The following is an 18,628-nucleotide window of genomic DNA, read 5'->3' as shown; positions in this document are numbered from 1 at the left end:
GGGAAAGAGATCAAAGTGAGAGGGGCGTGGGTGCAAGTTGCGACGGGGTTGTTTGCTGGAAGGGCAATAAGCGCGAGCTGGAGAAGTAGAGGAAGGAAACGCAAGAGAAAACCTCCCCGCACTCTAAGGTTAGCCTACACGCACTCTTAAGACCTATAAAATCCCAAGGGTTAGGGTCTCTGGCACCCTATAACACCCTATAATACCCGATATCAGAAAGTCCACTTTTACCCGTGAAAATACCCTATTTCAGTGCACAAAACATTGTACCACATTTCGTAAAATCTTTGGCCAGTTTTGCACCCCTTTTTGAACTTGGCGGTTTTGAGATGCTTAAAGAAGGAATTTAGCCCACCACTCCCATACCTCCATCGAGGGAGGAAGCTCTACCTATAGTTTAGTAAGTGCATTTATGTTGCTAATACTAATATTAAGTAATTGAATAGATAAAAGAGGCGTAAGAAGAGGAGGACGAGGTATTAAGACTGTGCTGGGCTGACTGTGCGTGCCGGGTTTGGTGGGTTCAAATCACTTCGATATAGGAGATTCACAACACCACGAAAAGTATCACGACTTTTACTCTGGCGGGAGCGAGGTTTGGAACATTGAAAGACCCCAGTTTACCATACAAAACGACCGTATTTATATGACAGCTGTCATATGGGTCTTAGAGTGCGTATAGGTTAGGCTTAGAGTTCGCGGAGGTTTTCTCAAACGCAACGCTGTGGGCGCGTTGAAAACTCGCGTCGGAACGGGACTTGCATAGAGAGGGGCCGGAGGCGGGGCAATACGGTACGAAGAAGGAGCTAGTGGTTCATCAAAGTGGGCATGAGAGGGGCAAAAGGAAGGTCGGAGAGTTGGGATGGAAGGAGCGTTGGGCACACCGATGGCTGAGGGTGAGTCAAGCTTCGTTTGAAAAAGCAAAGCGCCCGAAAGATGATCACCACCAGAGTCGATGACCACTAGAGTTAGCCAGCGAGCTTCTTATCCCAAGCAAGAACTTAGATTGTGAGAGTGTACCTGCTGGAAGAACACATTCTGTGACCTATGCTGGAGAGCCAGCCCAACGAGTATAATCAAAGCAAAAAGGAAAATGTCCAAAAAAAGTGACCCGCGCCGGACTTGAACCGGCAGCTTCCAGTTTACTTGGTAACATCTCACGAAGAGCTCTCTCGCATTACTCCCGGCTGCACTAGCGGGCCACGGAAAAGACGGTCAATAACCTGGGCTATATACCCCCCAGGAGGGTGGAGGGCTTGGTGCAGGCTACCATGTTTTATTTCATGCTTCGCCTCTGGCCATCGCCACTATGTTGCCGCTGTTTCCATCGACTGCCCTTTTCCCCTCCTGCCGCCACAGTGTTCTGTGGCATTGCCTACATCCTACATAGTGTACCCTTCCGAATTTTGTTGACAAAAAGAACTTCGTCGGCGAACTTAGTCATAGTGCACACCAGCCATATCATATCTAGAGGTACACTTGTGGATATTTCGCAGCCAGTATAACATTGTATGATGATCATACAGTTTGTCTTCGTCATTTTTCCCCCTCTCGCCTCACCACCCTCAACCCTCAGTCTACTTCCTTACTTCCTTTCACTTCCGACTACCTACTCCCCCTCCACTTCACCTACCCCCATCCACCAACTACTCAAAAGGAAAAACACAGTCCCCACAACATTAACCACCACCTCCACCACCAACATAACCAACGCTCCCGCCGAAGCGATCGAAATTCCCACCATTATCGCCAACATAAACGTGACAAACATAGCGAGTAAACCGGTGCCGGGAGCGTTAATGGTGGTGGAACCGTCGCTTGTGTGGTTGTTGTGCGCGAAGTTGCGCCAATGAGGACGGTTTAGTATGGTTATGTTGTTGTAGGTTGTGTTGGCGGGTGTGGAGAAGGGGTTCATACAGGTATCGATGGGGTCAAATTCGGGATTTTGAGTTGACCCACTCAACTAACTCGAACCCTCGAGTTGAGTTGAATTGAGTTATCTCCAGCGCTGGCTGGATCCAAGGAATATGAGGAGGAGGAAGGGGAGGGAGGTATGGAGGGATGAAATTGGGAGACGCATTTTGGTGATTTCGGATTGGATGTCAACAAGTTGTGACTTGGGAGGTTGCTTTTCGGCAAGAAGTGCTGTCCAAGGGGTGAGGAGCTGACTGTTTGTCTCCATGTCGTCGGGGACTCGCGTAGGGATGTGATAGTTATATCTGCGTGAAGGGTGGCACGGTAAGGACTCGTTTTGGAGGAAGAAGCCATGGTTATATTCTGATAAACCTGTCAAACACTTGGGAAGCATCAAGTGGGGCGCTGTCGTGAGTGCGTCAGTCACCAATGATTCCCAAATCGAGATATCTTTCCTCTTATTCCCTGGCCCAAGTCATCAGCATCAACCTTTCGGTCATGCAACATCCCATTCCTCTTTCATCGACACTGACAATGATGCAGATGCGGTCTGCAAACGAAGATTAAGCAAATAACTCTTACACATTATCAAGACATATGTTGCCCTCAAAGCCAACAGCCCAACACCGATGCTATGTTCCGAAACAATCCGTACTCCACGCTCAACAACAAGACAAAACCCCACAAACTCTATGCTTTCCATGCCAGTGAGTATTTCAACAAGTGATCTTTACGAGAAAACCTGGGCGCACCCATCCCTTTCCTCCATGCACCCATAGTCCCAGAGGGTTAGGGTCCTTGGCACCCTATGACAGTCGATGACACCCGACATTCAAAAGTCCACTTTTAGCCGTGAAAATACCACATTTCAATGATCGAAACATTGCACATCATTTCGTAAAATTTTTGGCCAGTCTTGCACCCCTTTTTGAACTTAGCAATTTCGAGGCATGTTGCACGTCACATCTCCACGACCCAACACCACCCTGCAATGACGACAAGAATGACCGTAATCCCTAGGTAATATAGACGGAGAGGGAGGGAGGTCAGAAGAACTCCATTGTGATTAGCGACGACGAGGAGGAGTAGAACAACAAGGATAGATACCACCAAGTAAATAAGGTAAACAAGAGATAGATTTGCACTACACAGCTAGAGTTGCACGGGCGGACTTGCACTCAACACCACGAAAGTATCACGACTGTGGCGATCCCAATGAACTTGGCGATTTTAGCAGGGATGCCAGAAGACACGAGAAAACGCGATTTTACCATACAAAACAACGGTTTTTACATGTCAGCTGGCATTGATGGATATATGGGTGCATGGAGGAAAGGTATGGGTGCGCCCCGGTTTTCTCATCTTTACACCAATAACACAAACAACCCAACACTCACCAAGGACCGAACCAATCCGGAAGAGGCAGAGGTGGCATCTCCCGCTCTCGTACAACCGCCCCGATCTCCTCATTCAACATAAGAAGGATTCTATCCCTCTCATGCAATGGGAGATTTCGCTGATTGAACTCCAGCTCCTCCTCTAATCGTCCTCCTCATTGTCGTTTTCATCGTTGGTCGGTTCCTCTGAATCTCTAATGACGTTCTTCGATTTGAAGGAGACCTTTTTCGTCTTGCGACGCTTGGCTTGTGAGCTGGTTTGGCTGGCGTAATTGGTCTCTTGGCTGTCGCCGCCACTGCCACCCACACGCGGGGATTTGCGTCTGTTAATAGCCTGCTGATGATCGTCCTTGTAGCGCCTACCCAGTCCAATATGTCATCGCCAATCTTGGACTGCCTGCCTGCAGCATCATCGGCCAGCTCAGGGCCAATTGCGCACCTCCGGGGATTCCAATGGACTTTCAGTTCACCACCCAACTCTTTCAGATGGTAAGACATCCAAACGATTGCCCGCATAATTGGCGAGATATGTTTGACCGAAAACCGCCAAGCCTTGTGGTGCAGTCCGCGGTCGATACGGTGCCAGCACTCCTGTGAGTCGGTAAATAGCTCGATTATGGCTGGTTCAGGACGATGGTGCTCCACGAGCTGAAGGGCGACATCAAGAGATTGTGCGAGGGCGCCGGATTCAACGTGAGCGGCGGAGTAAACTTTCTTGTAGCTCCACGACCGGACACCGAAGCCCGACTGCGATGTGAAGCCAAAGGGCATGGGAGCGGCAGCGGAACCGGCAGCTGCTCTCTCCTGGTTGTCCACGTTGTCGACGTTGTTGGCCCAGGGATTGCGAAGTACAACCCCTTAGTCGCCGCTGGTGGCTTCGGACTCCCGATTTCTCTCACACTTGCGTGATCTATCACAGAAGATGATGATCTGCGGCACGCCATTGACCCAGAGAGGAGAGGTACACGCCCTTTCGGCTCTGATTTTGGCCTGGTCGGGGGTATCCATGGTCATTGTGCCGGGGAAGTGTCGTGTCTCCTGTTTCCACAGGGCAATGCGCTCGTTGTTCAGAGGCGTAGGAGAGCGCGGAGACCTTGCATGGCTGACAAGTGGTAGTAGCCGGGGCTAAAGGTGTTTAAGTTGAAGATAAACTCCTAAACTGACGCCACTTGTACTTACAAGAACGCCGATGGTCAGATCAAGAAGCCCTGTTGTCGAAGACGCTACTGTTGTTGTATAGTGTACGCTGAGACCCACGAGCAGACGCGTAACACGTTGTGCTGGAGAATGTTTTGTGGTTTTCAGGTAACTTTTGCGAGTGAAGCAATGGGTCGAATGGTTGGTGTGGTGAGAAGAAAGAGAAGAAGAAGAAAGGACGTGACACGTGCCCCGTGAGTTAAACAAGAGTCGCGTAGAACTGCAGGCAGAGATTTGGGAGAAAATAAGGGCATACGGCAGGCAGAAACTGGGACTAGATAGGGCAGCTAGTTCGGATGAAATCACAGCTCATCTGACCGGCCACAAGAAGGAAACGGATTGTATAAGAAAGAACGGACGGAAGGGAAAAGAATGGCGAGGTGCGAGATCGAGTTTGCGAACGAGGAGAGAAGGCATGGGGATGCGGAGAGCAAGGCGCTCAGTACAAAGGGAAAATTGCAATGGGCACCATAGTAACGACCGTGTTTCAGTCTGGCTATCCTCTGGCATGGACGAGAAGTATCGCCATCCAAGGCAGACCGTCGACCGATAGGGCGGGTGTGTGTCCCTCCATCTGCTTTACTGCCCTCAAAATATGTCTTTTGAGCTTGTCTGCGAACAAGTGGGTGTGAACGAAGCAGGCCGTATTTGTGGCTTGAGCAGCCCGTGTTCTGGATGTCAAAGACAGCGCTAGCTGTTGATTATCTGCAAATTAGAGTGCGCTCGAAACTCAAGCGACCAATAGGCACAATCGCGGCTTCACGGCCGGCCCATGGTGGTACCCGTGCCTGTTGGTGCGAGTCTGGCGAGATCCAAAAAAGTGGGAGTGAGGCACGAGTAGCTGGAGCTCTCAAGCTTCAAGGTCTGATTCGAAGACTGCTCAGTTTGTTATCTCTTGCCACTGAACATAGTGACAGATTCGAGAGGGTGCAACTTGACTATCGCAATGCCTGAGAATGTGGCTGTGAGCTCAGTTCAGGCTGTCCCAGCTGTTGATGAACTGAGGGGTGGTAGTCGAAGCCTTGCCGTTTGGTAGTGGTGCAGCTCCGGGACTCCGACGGGAAAAGATCGCGCGCTTCATTGGTGTTGTCCAGTCGCAAAGCAAGAGCGGGAGGTCACCGTAGGTGGAAGATTAAGTCCACGAAGAAATCGGTCACCAGATGGTGGAGAGACAAGAGGCAGTGAAGATAGAAAGGACGGGGGGCTCAGCATGTCGAGAACTGATGTCTGTTCTTCCAGCTCGAAGCGGGGATTTTTGCGATTGTAGGGTGATGATGCGCAACCTCGATGTTGTCTCTTGAAGTTGTTTCCAGGAGGAAACAGACGACGTAAAATGGAATGACGTTCAAAATGGAGCCTAGTAAGTCTCACATGACCCAGCACATGCAGATAAGAGACGTCGATAACCGACAGCTGACCAATCACAGCACCAACATATTTACTATCGATAAAGGGTGCACCCCTTATCTTATCACTTAGAACCTACACACCCCTTGCTTGCCCCGCACTGCACCAGTGTCAACCTCCGTAAAACACCCCCCTCAATGCCCCAACGCCTTAATTGCACGCCTTACAGACATGGAACTTGCGATATATTTATAACCAGCAGGTTATACGTTATAACGTCCTTTACTCAAATATAGACAAACGGCCATTTTATTCAGTTGGTCGTTGGAAATTAAACAAATCCCAGCGGTGTCTGCCGCTCCTGCCTGCCCTTCCCTCATCCCAACTCCCACGGGCCAAGGGCATGGGTCCAAGGGTATATGAGGTCCCTTTCATGCGCATCTTCCCGTGGTCCGTTGGTGTAACGGTCAAAACTACTTGGCTGATGCTTCGTCGTTCTGCGCAGCGGCCTACTGTCCAGCTTAGAAGTTACCGGTTCGAATCTGGTACGGGTCACACTTTTTTTTTTTTCCTTTATGCTTTTTCTACCACAAGTTCAGGATATCTATGCGGGAATTCAGTCAAGCTCTTCATCAAATCCACCAATGTTTATGTTTCGTGTCTTCGTATCAGTTCCGTCGGAGCGTCGTTCGGTTTGAGGTACCAAGATATACCACTGCACCCAAGATTCCACTCGACCTCCGGCTCCACGGTTATATAAGTGTAGGTACTAAGATAGCCAGTTTACACGTCCCTAATCAGCTCGTTGGTTTCTTTGATATATGAGTTGCGATATAGTTATTTAACTGTAATGTGGACAATCATTTCTCTTATTGAGTCGTTGTAATGAATTGAAGGCTAGTCCAGCGGTGCCTGCCGCTCCTGCCTGCCGCTCTTGCCTGCCCTCCTTTGCCGGGCTGCTACCCTTCTGGTCGCCTAGTCGGCCGCTTCCACCGTGCCCCTCCTCATCCCAACTCCGACCGGCCCATGCACTGGGTCTAGGGTATGTAAGGTTCCTTTCCTACGCATCTTCCCGTGGTCCGTTGATGTAACGGTTAATACTACCTATCCTGACGCATTGTCGTGCTGAACGCGGTATTGTGGTAGAGTGGAAGTTACCGGTTCGAATCCGGTACGGGCCACACATTTCCTTTTTTTTTTTTTTTTTTTTTGCTTTTGCTACTATAGGCTACCTTACTTTCCTATATTTAGTACTATTTACTGTCTTCTTAATTAATTCCTTCTTTAGCTATGGATACTTTCTTTGTTCTTAATTCTAAGTTACTTCATATACTACCCCATGCACTACCTTATGCACTACCCCTGCAATGGTCTGAATGTATTACGGCGCTGAAAGACTATTACACTATGCGGCTCGTGCTCCCGTGGAAAAGGGTACAAGTAACTGGACTTGGCAGTTTGGCAGTCAAAGTGGTATACATGGTTGTAATGGTAATGTAGATAATAATTATTCTATAAATCGCTATTATAAGAAGTAACTGTATTATTCGTAAAAACTATAAATTGGGCTGCTTAATATCTTTTTACTCTTATATATACTTTTTAACTATTCTTTCTGCCCGTTTCTCGTCGAACTCTTCTTCTACTAGTTACCCTCGGCGGAGAACAAATTGTAGGGTCTGTTAATCTACTTTATCAAATATACTACCGTTTATACTTCGTATCCTCGGATCAGCTCGTTAGTAGTTTCGTTCAATTTATTTATAATACCCTCCTTAACGTCAAGGGTGTAAGGGGTACAGCATAGTTGACACAGATGCTGGCCAAAAGAATCGATAAGGTTCTACGAAGAGAGAAGGGGAGAAAGGGACGCCCTCTGGGCAGTCTGGCCGGCTGTCCTAAAGAGGGGACGTGCGCACGCACAGGCCAATGTTGCCTGCCGCGAGAGTGGAGCACTCGCCTGGCAAGATTGCCAGGCATTTCAGCCACGGGCACTAGCCCCATGACAAAGGGGAAGATAGCGTTGCGACCATTTAATCTCTTTTAATTCCGGCTACTCTTTCTATGCGCTAGTTGTAGTATCGGTAATAGAAGGACCGAGAGCATTGTATCGAGAATTCTAAGTAAGTTCTACTTAGTACCTACGGTCTTGCAAATAATACGATTACTAAATTATAGTTTGGACCAGGGGGTTAGAAAGCTTGTTCCAGAGCGTTAACTTTATACCTTTTAGATAAGCAATAACGCTTCGATTGATCCTAGGTAGAATGCTTTTTAAATCAGAGAAAATGGTTACGACCGACGTTGGTAGTTAATGTTCGTAATTTAATCAGATCGCTGTTTCGAGACCTTGGGAAATTACGGTAAGTTCGATTTGGGTAATAAAAAAGGCTTTCTTAACCCTAAAATATAGGATAGTAAAATCTACTATTTAAGAAAGGCTATTGTAGATTTCCCCTTCCTCTTCGAAAATATAGTTATTATCAATATCCTATTAGTATACCCTAACGCTCGGATGCGCGAGGAATCGAGCAGGGTTTTTGTTTCGAGAGATAAAATGAACTGTATTATCGAATAGATTTTTAAAAGTAACCCTATAACTTCTAAGTTTCTAAGTTTATTCCGGCCTTAAATTCGACCTTCTATCCTTAATTAATCTATCCCTAAAGATTTTCAATTACGGTACGCTATTTACGAATAAAGAGGTTTAGGACGCTATATATATAGTATAAATAGTAGTTGCCTTATTTTCAATCGTTATAGACCCTGTAAATAAACGCTTTTCGTCTTTCTAAAAGGTAATTTTCGAGTCTAAGGAAAGTGTAAGAGACCTCGGCGACCTTACCCTTAGGACCGGAAACTATTAGGTATTAGTATTTTTAATATTGGAATTTACTATGCCGATAGCGTTTTAGTCGGTAAATTCTAAAACCTCCGTATTAAGATTGGCGGGAGTAAATGAAGGCATTTCTAAGGCCAGCTCTATAGGTTCCAATTCCATAGATACTATAATAATTTCTTAAACTATTTAGTCGGGAGAGTAAAGGTTGTTAAATAAGTTATCCGCTACATTGTCCGAGCCAATTATAGTGGTAGTAGCCTTAGTTTCGTTATAAAGAATTAGGTTCTCCTCTATTTCGATTTTAACTATTAATTCCAACCGGGCGCGCTTATTGGTATAAAGATTCGAAGAAGGGTTAGTTAATTAGTTGTAACTCTTAGGGGTTGGAATAGTAGATTCTAAACGGTTAATAACTACCCTATCTTTAAGTATTAATCTTTTATCCTTCTTTCTCGCCTCTTGAAGCTTTAAGTAAATTTGAAGAAGGTTTTTATTATTCCCCTTTCGTGAAAAACCGGATGATAGATCGTAATTATTGTACGTAGTAATACCGGGCTCCAATTAGTTAATAACGTATATCGCTTGAAGTCTTAGTTCCTTCTCCTTGCCCGCCTCTTTTTCTACACTTAGCTCCTCCTTTATTCTCAATTCTTCGTTATTTCTCCCTTTCTTATAGTATTTTCTTGGCGCTTTTTCCTATACGTCTTCGAATTGTTCTTCTTGCCTATTTTGCGCCTTCGCTTCGTTGCCGTGGTCGATTTGTGCCCGCTTATTAGAGCTGACCTCCAGTGAGGAGCTTCTCGATAGAGCTGCTTGCTTAGTACCTGCTATTGAGATTCGGGCGTGGTGAAGATGAAGAGTTTTAGGGAAAAGGGAAGCTTAAATATTAAGAGAAATATCGTTAGCGTCTATCGATTTACGGAGGTAAATGATCGCTGGGGCTGTAGGGTAGGTGCGCGGCTATTATATTCGTTTGCTTAGTACTATTGTCCTAGAGTATTTGTACGGTGACTAAGACCAAATGAATAATGTCCGTGTTTAGAGAAATAAAATTTAAGAATAAGAATGATTGATAACGACCGAGAAGGTTTATAATAGGAAGTAATGTAATAAGAAGTGTAGAAGGTAGAACTACGGATTATTAAGCCGTAGTGTTTTGAGCGTTGCCCGCCATTGCGCTTTATTTACCTACTAAGAAGGATCAAGATTTACGTCCGCCCCGCGCCTATTCTCTCCCCTATTTAATTACTAACTGTGTATTGGTTGAATAGCTAAGTAGAATAGCCGAGAATTTTAGTAAGGTAAAGTGAAACCAAGAACGATAAGAGATAAAGTCGTAGATATTCGAAATGAAGGGTAATATATTTAGCGATATAGTGTAGTAATTTAGCCGTTAAAAAGTATAATGATTTTGGACGAAGGCTAGCTTATTTTTATACGCGGGGTAGAAAAGTCGATGGGTGAACGGCTACAAGGGAGACGGAAAGAAAAGGTTGAGAAGGTGGAAGGGTATCGGCAAAAATTCCCTACCGGCAAATATAATGCCCGTACCCCGGTCTTGGCGCCGCCGCACTCAACTTGGCAGGGAAAAGGTTAGAGGGAAAAGGTTGGAGGGAAAATGTTGGAGGATGAAAAAATCTGAAAACGTGCTGGATTGTAGAGAGGAGAAGAACCGAGCCGGACGTCTCGGGAGGCCCTGAATTCATACTCTACACACTCTTCATCGCCCTTTCCGCTCATAGTCAACCCTCCTTCTGCTGACCGTCACTGACCTGAGTGACTTCCTTCTTTCACAGCCAATCGATAGCTTCCTGCCCTGGCAGGCGATAGCGCCTTCCTTCTATGAGGGGGTGCTTCCAATTTTTCATGGTTTTCCTTCATGTATAACAGCTGGCTACAGGCAAATTTGTGGTGGCCGCGCTCTGTCGGTTTCGACATGAGCGGTCCTCACCACGTCGCATTTTCACACATAGTAGCTGCCTCACACTTGCTGCTATTGATGCCTGATTGCCTGTAAAGTTGGAGACAGATTCCGCACCCTCATGCACGCTTGCGTTAAGATAAACTTCCGGGTCCTGTCTATAACATCCTTCACCACCCTCGGCACGTCCATATCAGTTGACATTGTCCCGGCTGTAACTATTCCCTGTCCTAGGTACACCACCATCCGAGATCCGACAGTGCCCTATAGGCGATGGCAAGTCCTATCACGCCCACGTCTGACAGAAATCATGGTGCACGTTGGTTTACACTTGTCACATGTCGAGTGTCTATAACGGACGGAAGGACATCCGGTCAGCACTTACGTATGAAGTGCACTTCGACCGTCGAATACGCTTGTATTCTGGCTTCGTTCCACCTCATCAATCACCTTCCCCCTTAGTTTAAGTTCTACACCGAGTCTCCTTCACCCTATACGTTCCCTGTCAAGTCCCTAACATTTCCCTAAGGAGAATTTCCTTTTAAGGGCGATACGATTCTACTCCTCAAGGCTTAGGCTATTCTTCCTTATATGCATTTCCTAAGACGTTTCCTCTTGATTCCGTTCTTAAAGTAACCGAAATACCCTAGGTACTACTCCTCCGGCTGCTCTTCTAGTTCCTAGTTGATAATATCGTTAGTCTACTAGTATAGCTTCTCTAGGATCCTATCTTTGTCTTTAGTAGGTAGGTCTACCTAGTAGAACCGGTTTCTTCCCTAAGCCTTCCACGAAGACGCTGCCGCGTTAGCCAGAGTTGGGCCTAAAGTGCAGTAACGAAGGTGCCAGCGGATTTTAAGCGAATAGCTACAGTCGTATAAGTAATAAGATTGCTAGACTATAGTACGTACTAGCGGGTTGGTGGACTAGCGAAAGAGATTTTCTTCGTTATTATTTAGAGGTTAGAGAAGATACTTATTTTTATAGACTACGGTTAATATTCGTCTCGTAGCCTAATATATATTTTAAAGGATTGCGAAATTGCGGCTAACTCTATATAGGGAATATATAAAGACTCTATACTGTATTCGAGGATAGTAAAATTATCTACTTTGGCGAGGCTATTTTGGAACCTACTATCTTCCAACGGTTCGGTACTAAACGCTTATTAGTGCTTTTGAATAGATAGTTTCAAGATAAACCGCGCTGGATTTACTTAAGAGACGAAGGAACTTGTGCCAAAAAACGGGTTATAGAAGGCTATTCTATAGCTTCCGTCTTTCTACCACTATCTCATTAAGTTTAATATAGAGCCGTTACAAAAAATAGATAGCTAAGGGACTCTATTAACTTCTAGCGGCCTATAAGATGCAACTGAAGTAACTAGCGCGGCTATTTCTAGATTATCCTAGAAGATATTGCCTGCGAAGATGCGATCTTCCTATTCCTAGAGAAGGATACGAGGGTTAGCGTAGCGTCTCTCTTACTGAAGTTCGCTTTTGGCTAACCGGCTATAATATAGTTTATAAATAAAATAAACGTTACCCCAGCCCTAATTAACAATACCTATATTATTATTAATATTTCCTTCGTAGTCCTAATTATCGTCGCTTAAATTGCGCTAGTCTAGTTCATTGTCTACTATTATTACTATCGTATTGACGAATTCTGAAGTTTAGCTTTCTTACATGAAAGGAGGACGGTTATTTATAGGCGAGGTGGAAGAGGACTTTGTTGTATTACTGTTAGATACCGGCCCTTAAAGTTAGTTAAAAGTATTATATTTTAGGTTATTATCTGGTTCGGAACTAGAGCTCGAGGCAAGGTTTATAGGAGCCTCGCCTAGGCTTTGGGATAACTTTTTATTAATATTGTCCATTTTAAACCGAATTTGCTTTTCGGTAGGATTTTTGGGAGAGGAGGAGCTATATGTCTAGCGCTTACGCTTCTTCGGAAATATTGTAACTCTATATAAAGAGATTGAATAAAATTGTCAATATTAAAGCGCTAGTAAGAGGGGAGAATCCGGGGCGCTCGATAGATACAACGAATTTAAATAATAAAGACTAAGGGAACTAGCCTGGTTCGATTGAAGATTATTTTAATGCTCTTTTACCCTCCGTATTCTTTTAAACCTACTATGGCGCAACCTAGTGAATGCGCTTACTATAATTACTTTGAAAACTAGGCCCGGGATTTAGAAAGAGTAGAATTGGGGTTATTTACGATATGAATACAACTTTTAACCTCTTTCTTAAATATAGTAGGGGTAGATAGAATAAAGAGAAGCAATAATTTCTTTTTATTTGTGTGCGTTAAAGCGCGAAATATGTCGTCGCTGAATGCAAAAACCTAGATTTGTGAAGTTTTATGGGCTAGTTGAGAGATAAAAAAAAGTAACCAATACGCGTGGGAATGAAGAGACCTTGGAGTCTAAGATAGAAAAGGAGGTTTTAGAAATTTTTGACGTGGGAGATAAAGCGCGATAAGGTAAAAAAGCAAATTTAGCGTTATAGATCTTACGGGGTAAAAGATGGGAGCGAGATTTTGCGGCCGTAAAAGTAGATGATGGAAGGAGCTATACGCGAACCAACTCCCAAACTAAGTGAAGCGAACTCAACCTGCCCTCGAATTTAAAGCTCGGACCAGTAGCCAAAGCAAGAAAATAATTCTCAAGATAACTTGGCAGACGCGACTTGGGATGAAAGGGTCTTTGGTGTGTTGGAGATCTACTTGGCACTATGCTATCGTCCGTCCTTCCAGGATATGGATATTAATGCGCAACATGGGTGATGCTCGAATATAACCCGGCAGGACCGCACTGGGTTGGTAGGTAGGTTGATGTCTATAGTGAGCGACTATGTGATAGTGCGATGTCTTGGTGTAGGGGGCTTTAGTGGTTTGGTACTAATAGCTGGGTTTAGGTTCTATATACGGAAGTGGGAAATTCTAGGATGTGTAAGTGATAGTGTAGCCTACTAATTTCAGTATGCATAGCTCTCTTCCGTTAACGGTTCGATATTATAAGTAGCCTTGACGCAATTGTATTTCCGATGGCTTTACGGAGGGGTTACTGAAAGAAATAACTAAGGAAATGAAAGCGCTCTTTGGTTGAAAGATGAATCTTGTGGCGGTAGTGTATCCTTTAACGATGGCGATTAAGTCTTGATTTAGTTAAAGTACTTCCTTATATGCAAAACAGTTCAGGAAGGCAGCTCGCTCTTCTAGTCACGATAGGTCGGCACGGGGTGTAACCAGGATCTTGATGCTGTCAGGGCTGTGGTTCTTAGTGGAAATAATATTCTGATGCGCACGTGAGTGTCCTTTGGGGTAGGCCTGGCGTACATCATCAAATGTGTTGACAGTAAACCTAATTGAAGGTCGTGGATGGGACGGACCGTAAATCTATTTGATGCACCGAGTCGGCAGATCAGAAATCGCGGTTGAATTAGCGTCCGGGCTAAAAAAAAGCAAAAGAAAAAAAACCAGAAAAAAGGTGAACGCAGTCAACGATGCTCAAGGTAGAAAATGAAGGACGAAGAAAAACAGAAAAACAAAAAGCTCAGCTTAACCACAAGATCGGAAATCGAACTCGCAACTAAGGAGGACTCAACCGACCAGATGGCAGCCTACGAAAACACCACGCATTTTCTGGACCCAACGCACTACCATGTAGGCTATTGGACCGTGGTGGAATGTCTACACTTTGGTGCTTATATGGTCCCAGTACAGGTCCTGCCGCTAGAAAGCTGGGGCCTGTGCCAGTCTGCCGCTGCTGGTGGGTGGATACCCCGCGGCGGGCAATCGTAGCCCACCACTACTACAGAGTGCAGACCTGGGATACTGTATTTATTGCAGAATGCGGGGCATTCTCCCTCCTCTTCCTCCCCGGCCCTCTCGTCTCCTACTTCCTAAGGTACCTACTCACCACCATTACCCAACCTTGGCTTTGTTTGCCTTCTCTTGCCTTGCTCGTCCATTACCTCTTATTATCTCCATTCCTCCCACCAGGCAAAGCCCGCCATCCTCCCGTATCTTGAGCACTCCGTTATTGTTTCCTTGTTCCCACCAGATTCCTGCTATGGCCTCCACGCGGATTCCGTTTACTCGTTTTGTCAACATTATCCTAAGGTTAACCGACATGGTGACATCCCGGATGATAAAGCTCAAACGGCAGAGACAAAAGTGTGATGGTAGTCTGGGGAAAGTAAGCCACGCAATTGACACAATTCCGTCTTGGTAAACGCCATACCCACCCAGCCTGCAATGATGGCAGTTCATCTGAGGAAGATTCAGTCGATGACCTACTGCTCGACAGCTCGAGCCGGTCGTGCTGTCATCTATCATAATGACCACCTTATATCCATACAGAACGATTGAGGGTAAGCGGAATGCAGTCATTACTTCCTTTCAGAGTCTGTCACACCATCCGCAACACATCGCACTGGGACCAATGACTCTGTGGACTGCCTACGGGAGTCATGTCTTGAGGACTCCCAAATCCTTCTTTGTCAATGTGTTTACCACCGCGCAGTTGTTTGTCTGTCTGCTTTAATGATCATTTTCGCCATGTCAATGATGTATTGTTGAGCACGGAATCCTTCCAAGCCTGGTTGTCAGTCAGTCGAAGTTTCACTCGGCTATATCAGGCCGGCTATAGCCTGGCCTCCGGTCCATACACCTCCACATAGTACCAGCGATTTATTTTGTTGCGTTCGTTTATTCGATGGGAGAGACCAAAATGACATGGTTGTCGATGTGGATATGCAACGCCGATACACTTTTGCCGCGATCCCCTTTGGAATCAAGTGGTCCGTTGGTGCAACGGGCATAAGTACCCGTGAAAGATGTCTGCAATACACTGCACAAGGTGAAGGAGACATACAAACTCATAGGTCCACCCTTCACCTCAGTGGCAACGTCACTGGAAGAAGGAGTGTTTACTGCCTGTTTCGGCTCGTTCCTCTACCCCCTAATGTGGCCCATGCTCCTAACCTTGAGCCTCATTTTCGTCCGCTCTCTGCCTTCTGCCACGGGCTCCGACCCCATCCTCCCGTTTTCACTTCTTTTGTTCTTGCCGGTTACCCCTCCTCGCTCCAACCCCCCTTCAGAAACGACGCCGGAACTTTCAATTTTGGCCACATCATAGCCATTTCCAAACCCACGTCCAGCACCATGGAGACACCCTCCTCACAGGGCGCCATCCCGGCTACGAACGACAACGATGAAGAAGACCACGCGATATCGCAAAAAGAATGGCATGCCGACGAGCCGGAAGTAGCCCATCCCATGCGCGTTCTTACCCAGGCACCCAGCGCGAAAACTAGTATTCGCTTACCCTTACGAAGGTCTCCCTCGCCTATCGCAGACCCTCGAATCACCCTGTCGAAAGATGAGAACCGGGCATTCAAAGGAACCATTAATCGAGATCGTAATCGCCCCGCTCGCCGCGCTGATGCGGCTCGAGCTGCGCAAAGATCCGCGCTTATGGTGGATGGACAGCCCCAGTTCGTCTTCTTCTGCGACGGATCAACTGGGTACAGGTCATACCCGAATGCTACACATGATGGAGGGTATGCCGTGGTCTTTCGTGACCCATACGACGCCGACAAAGCAGCCACTGCAAGCGCCTCTAAATCGGCCACGGCCACATTTGGGGGCTCTCGGAAGGAAGACGGCATTACCATCGCCGACTTTACTATCCGGCACTGGCTATCTCACAGAACCTTTGGAGCCCCCCACGTCGAGATCGCCGCCATTGCCCAAGCACTGGAAGAGGTTATCAAGCGAAACGATCAGCATCATCCGGACACATCGACTGTCAAGATCTTCACCGATTCCGACACAGCCCTAGCACGAATTGAGAGGGGCATTCTCACGTTTGAGACGACAACCGCTGGCAACGGCCTCAAGCGCAAACGCGAAAACAAAGCATTCTTCGAAGAGCACACCAATCCATTTGTACGCCTGATTGTATGGCAGTTGCATTACCTCTCCGACCGCGGCTGCACGATCGAAATGAACTGGATGCCGCGTAACACCACACTGGGTCACAGCTTGGCCGATCATATGGCCGGCAAGTGGAAGCAGTGGAAGGGCAAAGATCCGGGTGATGCTTTTAACCAGAAGTATCTGCCACACGCTCAGAGGGACGGCATTTTGGACAAGTTGCATGAGGAAGTTAGCGCCATTGAGCGTGCAAGAGGCCATGATGCTCTGGGCTCTGAATCTGAGGAGGAACCTGCGCGGCAGCCGCAACATCCGAAGAAAAGGAGGAGAATTAGGCGTGCGACCGGGGCCAAGAACAGGAGTGCGAGTGACTACATTGGCCTGGACCCTGACGACTATATTGCTCTGGACTCCGAATCCGAGAGGAACCTGAGCCTAGTGCTCTGGACTCTGAATCTGAGGAGGAACCTGAGCCCCAGCCGCAGCCTCCGAAGAAGAGGAAGGAGATTAAGGGTGCGACCACGGCCAAACAAAGGAGTACAAGTAACTTTATTCTCCTGGACTCTGACTCCGAGGAGGAACCCGAGCCCAAGCCGCAAACTCCGAAGAAAAGGAAGAAGATAAGGGGTGCAATCCCGCCTAAGAAAAAGGCTCCGATGCAGCAGGCTGGACTTGGAGCGGGTGGATTCCTCAACGGCGAAGACCATGTCTTCAACTTTGACCCGGGTAACTTGCCCTCCTATCCAAGCCAGCACGCTAGCCACGATCCCGAGTCCGGCCATGGAACTCCCGGTTGTCTTCTGTGTCAAGGCGATGATTACCCGTGGAGGTCGGGCTACACCGGTCTGCCCTCTCAGTGGGCTCTCAGACGATACTAGGCAAAGCGGCCTGCCGGTACATGTATGTAACCATTTGTTTGTTTGTTTGTTGGCACTGGAGTCATGGTCATGGATGGTTGTAGCGAGCGTTTCTGTTATGACGACTGTGTTTGGTCAATGGTCATAGGGATGATACCCAAGGCTTTGGAGTCAGGCTGGCGGGAGTCATGGATGGATTTAAAAGGGCTTTTCGTTGCTCGAGATACATGTAAGAAGCATGCGTTTCAGAGAAGTACATAGACAAAGAAGCCTTTGCCTTATCGTGGCCATTCTCAGCTGACAAACGGAGTCCATTTACCTTGGTTGTCCCGGCTCTTGTTGTCAGCTCCAACGAACCCGAACTTCTTCGTGATTGTAACCAACCCCTGTTCATGAAAGTGAGTGTCAAGAAGAGAAAATCTGCTCGCATCCTACGATTCTCTCCACGTTCGAACATTTTCCTAGGAAGCTTTCTATCCTTTGATGATTGGAACGATCAAAAATAATTGTCTCAAGTATCCCCCGATGACTCTGAATCGCCCTTGGATTCTACCATTGAGCTCCTGATTTTTCCGTTGCATTTCCAGGGCCCGATATCGCAACTTGCCTCGCACCGCTATAGCGCAAAAATACTACACCACCTGTAAGCTTCCACATGGAAGTATACACCTCCAAGAGAAGCTAGGACATAAGTACCGGGCATACAGGGGCCATTGCGGGCGAGAGACCTATGAAGAGCTTTACACATGAGAAACCCTACCCACGCACATACCCTATGCACTGGCCTATCCTACCTGTTTACCGGCACTCCCCCCTCCAGGTACTTAGGCTGCTATGGTTTCCGTTTCTCCTCTTCCGTTTAGGTTGACAACTAAAGAATTAAGCCTTTTTCGTTGTCGCCTTTTCCAGCCTCCAACAACATACCTTACCTTTTGCTGTGACGGCTGGCACCAGCTGTGCCGTCGGCGGGCCCATTCAGGGTGGCTTCCTTTTACAAGGTGGTTCAGGTTCTGAGTGTGTGTCCGGTGTGAATCTGGAGCCTTCCCGCTTTTAAGAGGTCGTGGGTATAAAACCCTGTCCTTCCTATCTAGCGTAGCATTCCTCTTTGGGGTTTCCTCCTTCTTTTATTTGTTCTCTTCCGTCTAGGTAGCCAAAGAACGTAGTCATTCCAGCACCTCGCCTTCGCTTTGCTACGCTTGTCACAGTT

The 18,628-nt window shown here is 46.8% G+C and overlaps 2 protein-coding genes and 1 non-coding gene across 3 annotated transcripts; 2 read left to right on the top strand and 1 right to left on the bottom strand.

Moving 5' to 3' along the window:
• Positions 1–3,453: 3,453 nt before the first annotated feature.
• Positions 3,454–4,325, bottom strand: B0H65DRAFT_446700 (uncharacterized protein; the record flags this gene model as incomplete). Its single annotated transcript, XM_062825809.1, has 3 exons — positions 3,454–3,670; positions 3,751–4,168; positions 4,211–4,325. The coding sequence occupies 3 exons, from the start codon at positions 4,323–4,325 to the stop codon at positions 3,454–3,456; spliced, it is 750 nt and encodes a 249-aa protein (XP_062677183.1).
• A 2,606-nt stretch (positions 4,326–6,931) lies between these two features.
• On the top strand, positions 6,932–7,036 carry B0H65DRAFT_t461. The gene has a single exon. It is a non-coding gene; the product is annotated as a tRNA-Val (tRNA).
• Positions 7,037–16,102: 9,066 nt separating this feature from the next.
• B0H65DRAFT_534285 (uncharacterized protein) lies at positions 16,103–17,680 on the top strand (the record flags this gene model as incomplete). The annotated part of the gene is made up of 2 exons (XM_062828997.1): positions 16,103–17,002; positions 17,029–17,680. The coding sequence occupies 2 exons, from the start codon at positions 16,103–16,105 to the stop codon at positions 17,440–17,442; spliced, it is 1,314 nt and encodes a 437-aa protein (XP_062677182.1). The 3' UTR covers positions 17,443–17,680.
• Between the last annotated feature and the right edge of the window lie 948 nt (positions 17,681–18,628).

This window comes from Neurospora tetraspora (assembly GCF_033439725.1).
Source record: "Neurospora tetraspora strain CBS 560.94 chromosome Unknown B0H65scaffold_9, whole genome shotgun sequence".
In the NCBI taxonomy this organism is placed as follows: domain Eukaryota; kingdom Fungi; phylum Ascomycota; class Sordariomycetes; order Sordariales; family Sordariaceae; genus Neurospora; species Neurospora tetraspora.
The sequence above is the reverse complement of the archived record's forward strand: the minus strand, read 5'-3'. Positions and strand labels throughout refer to the sequence as shown.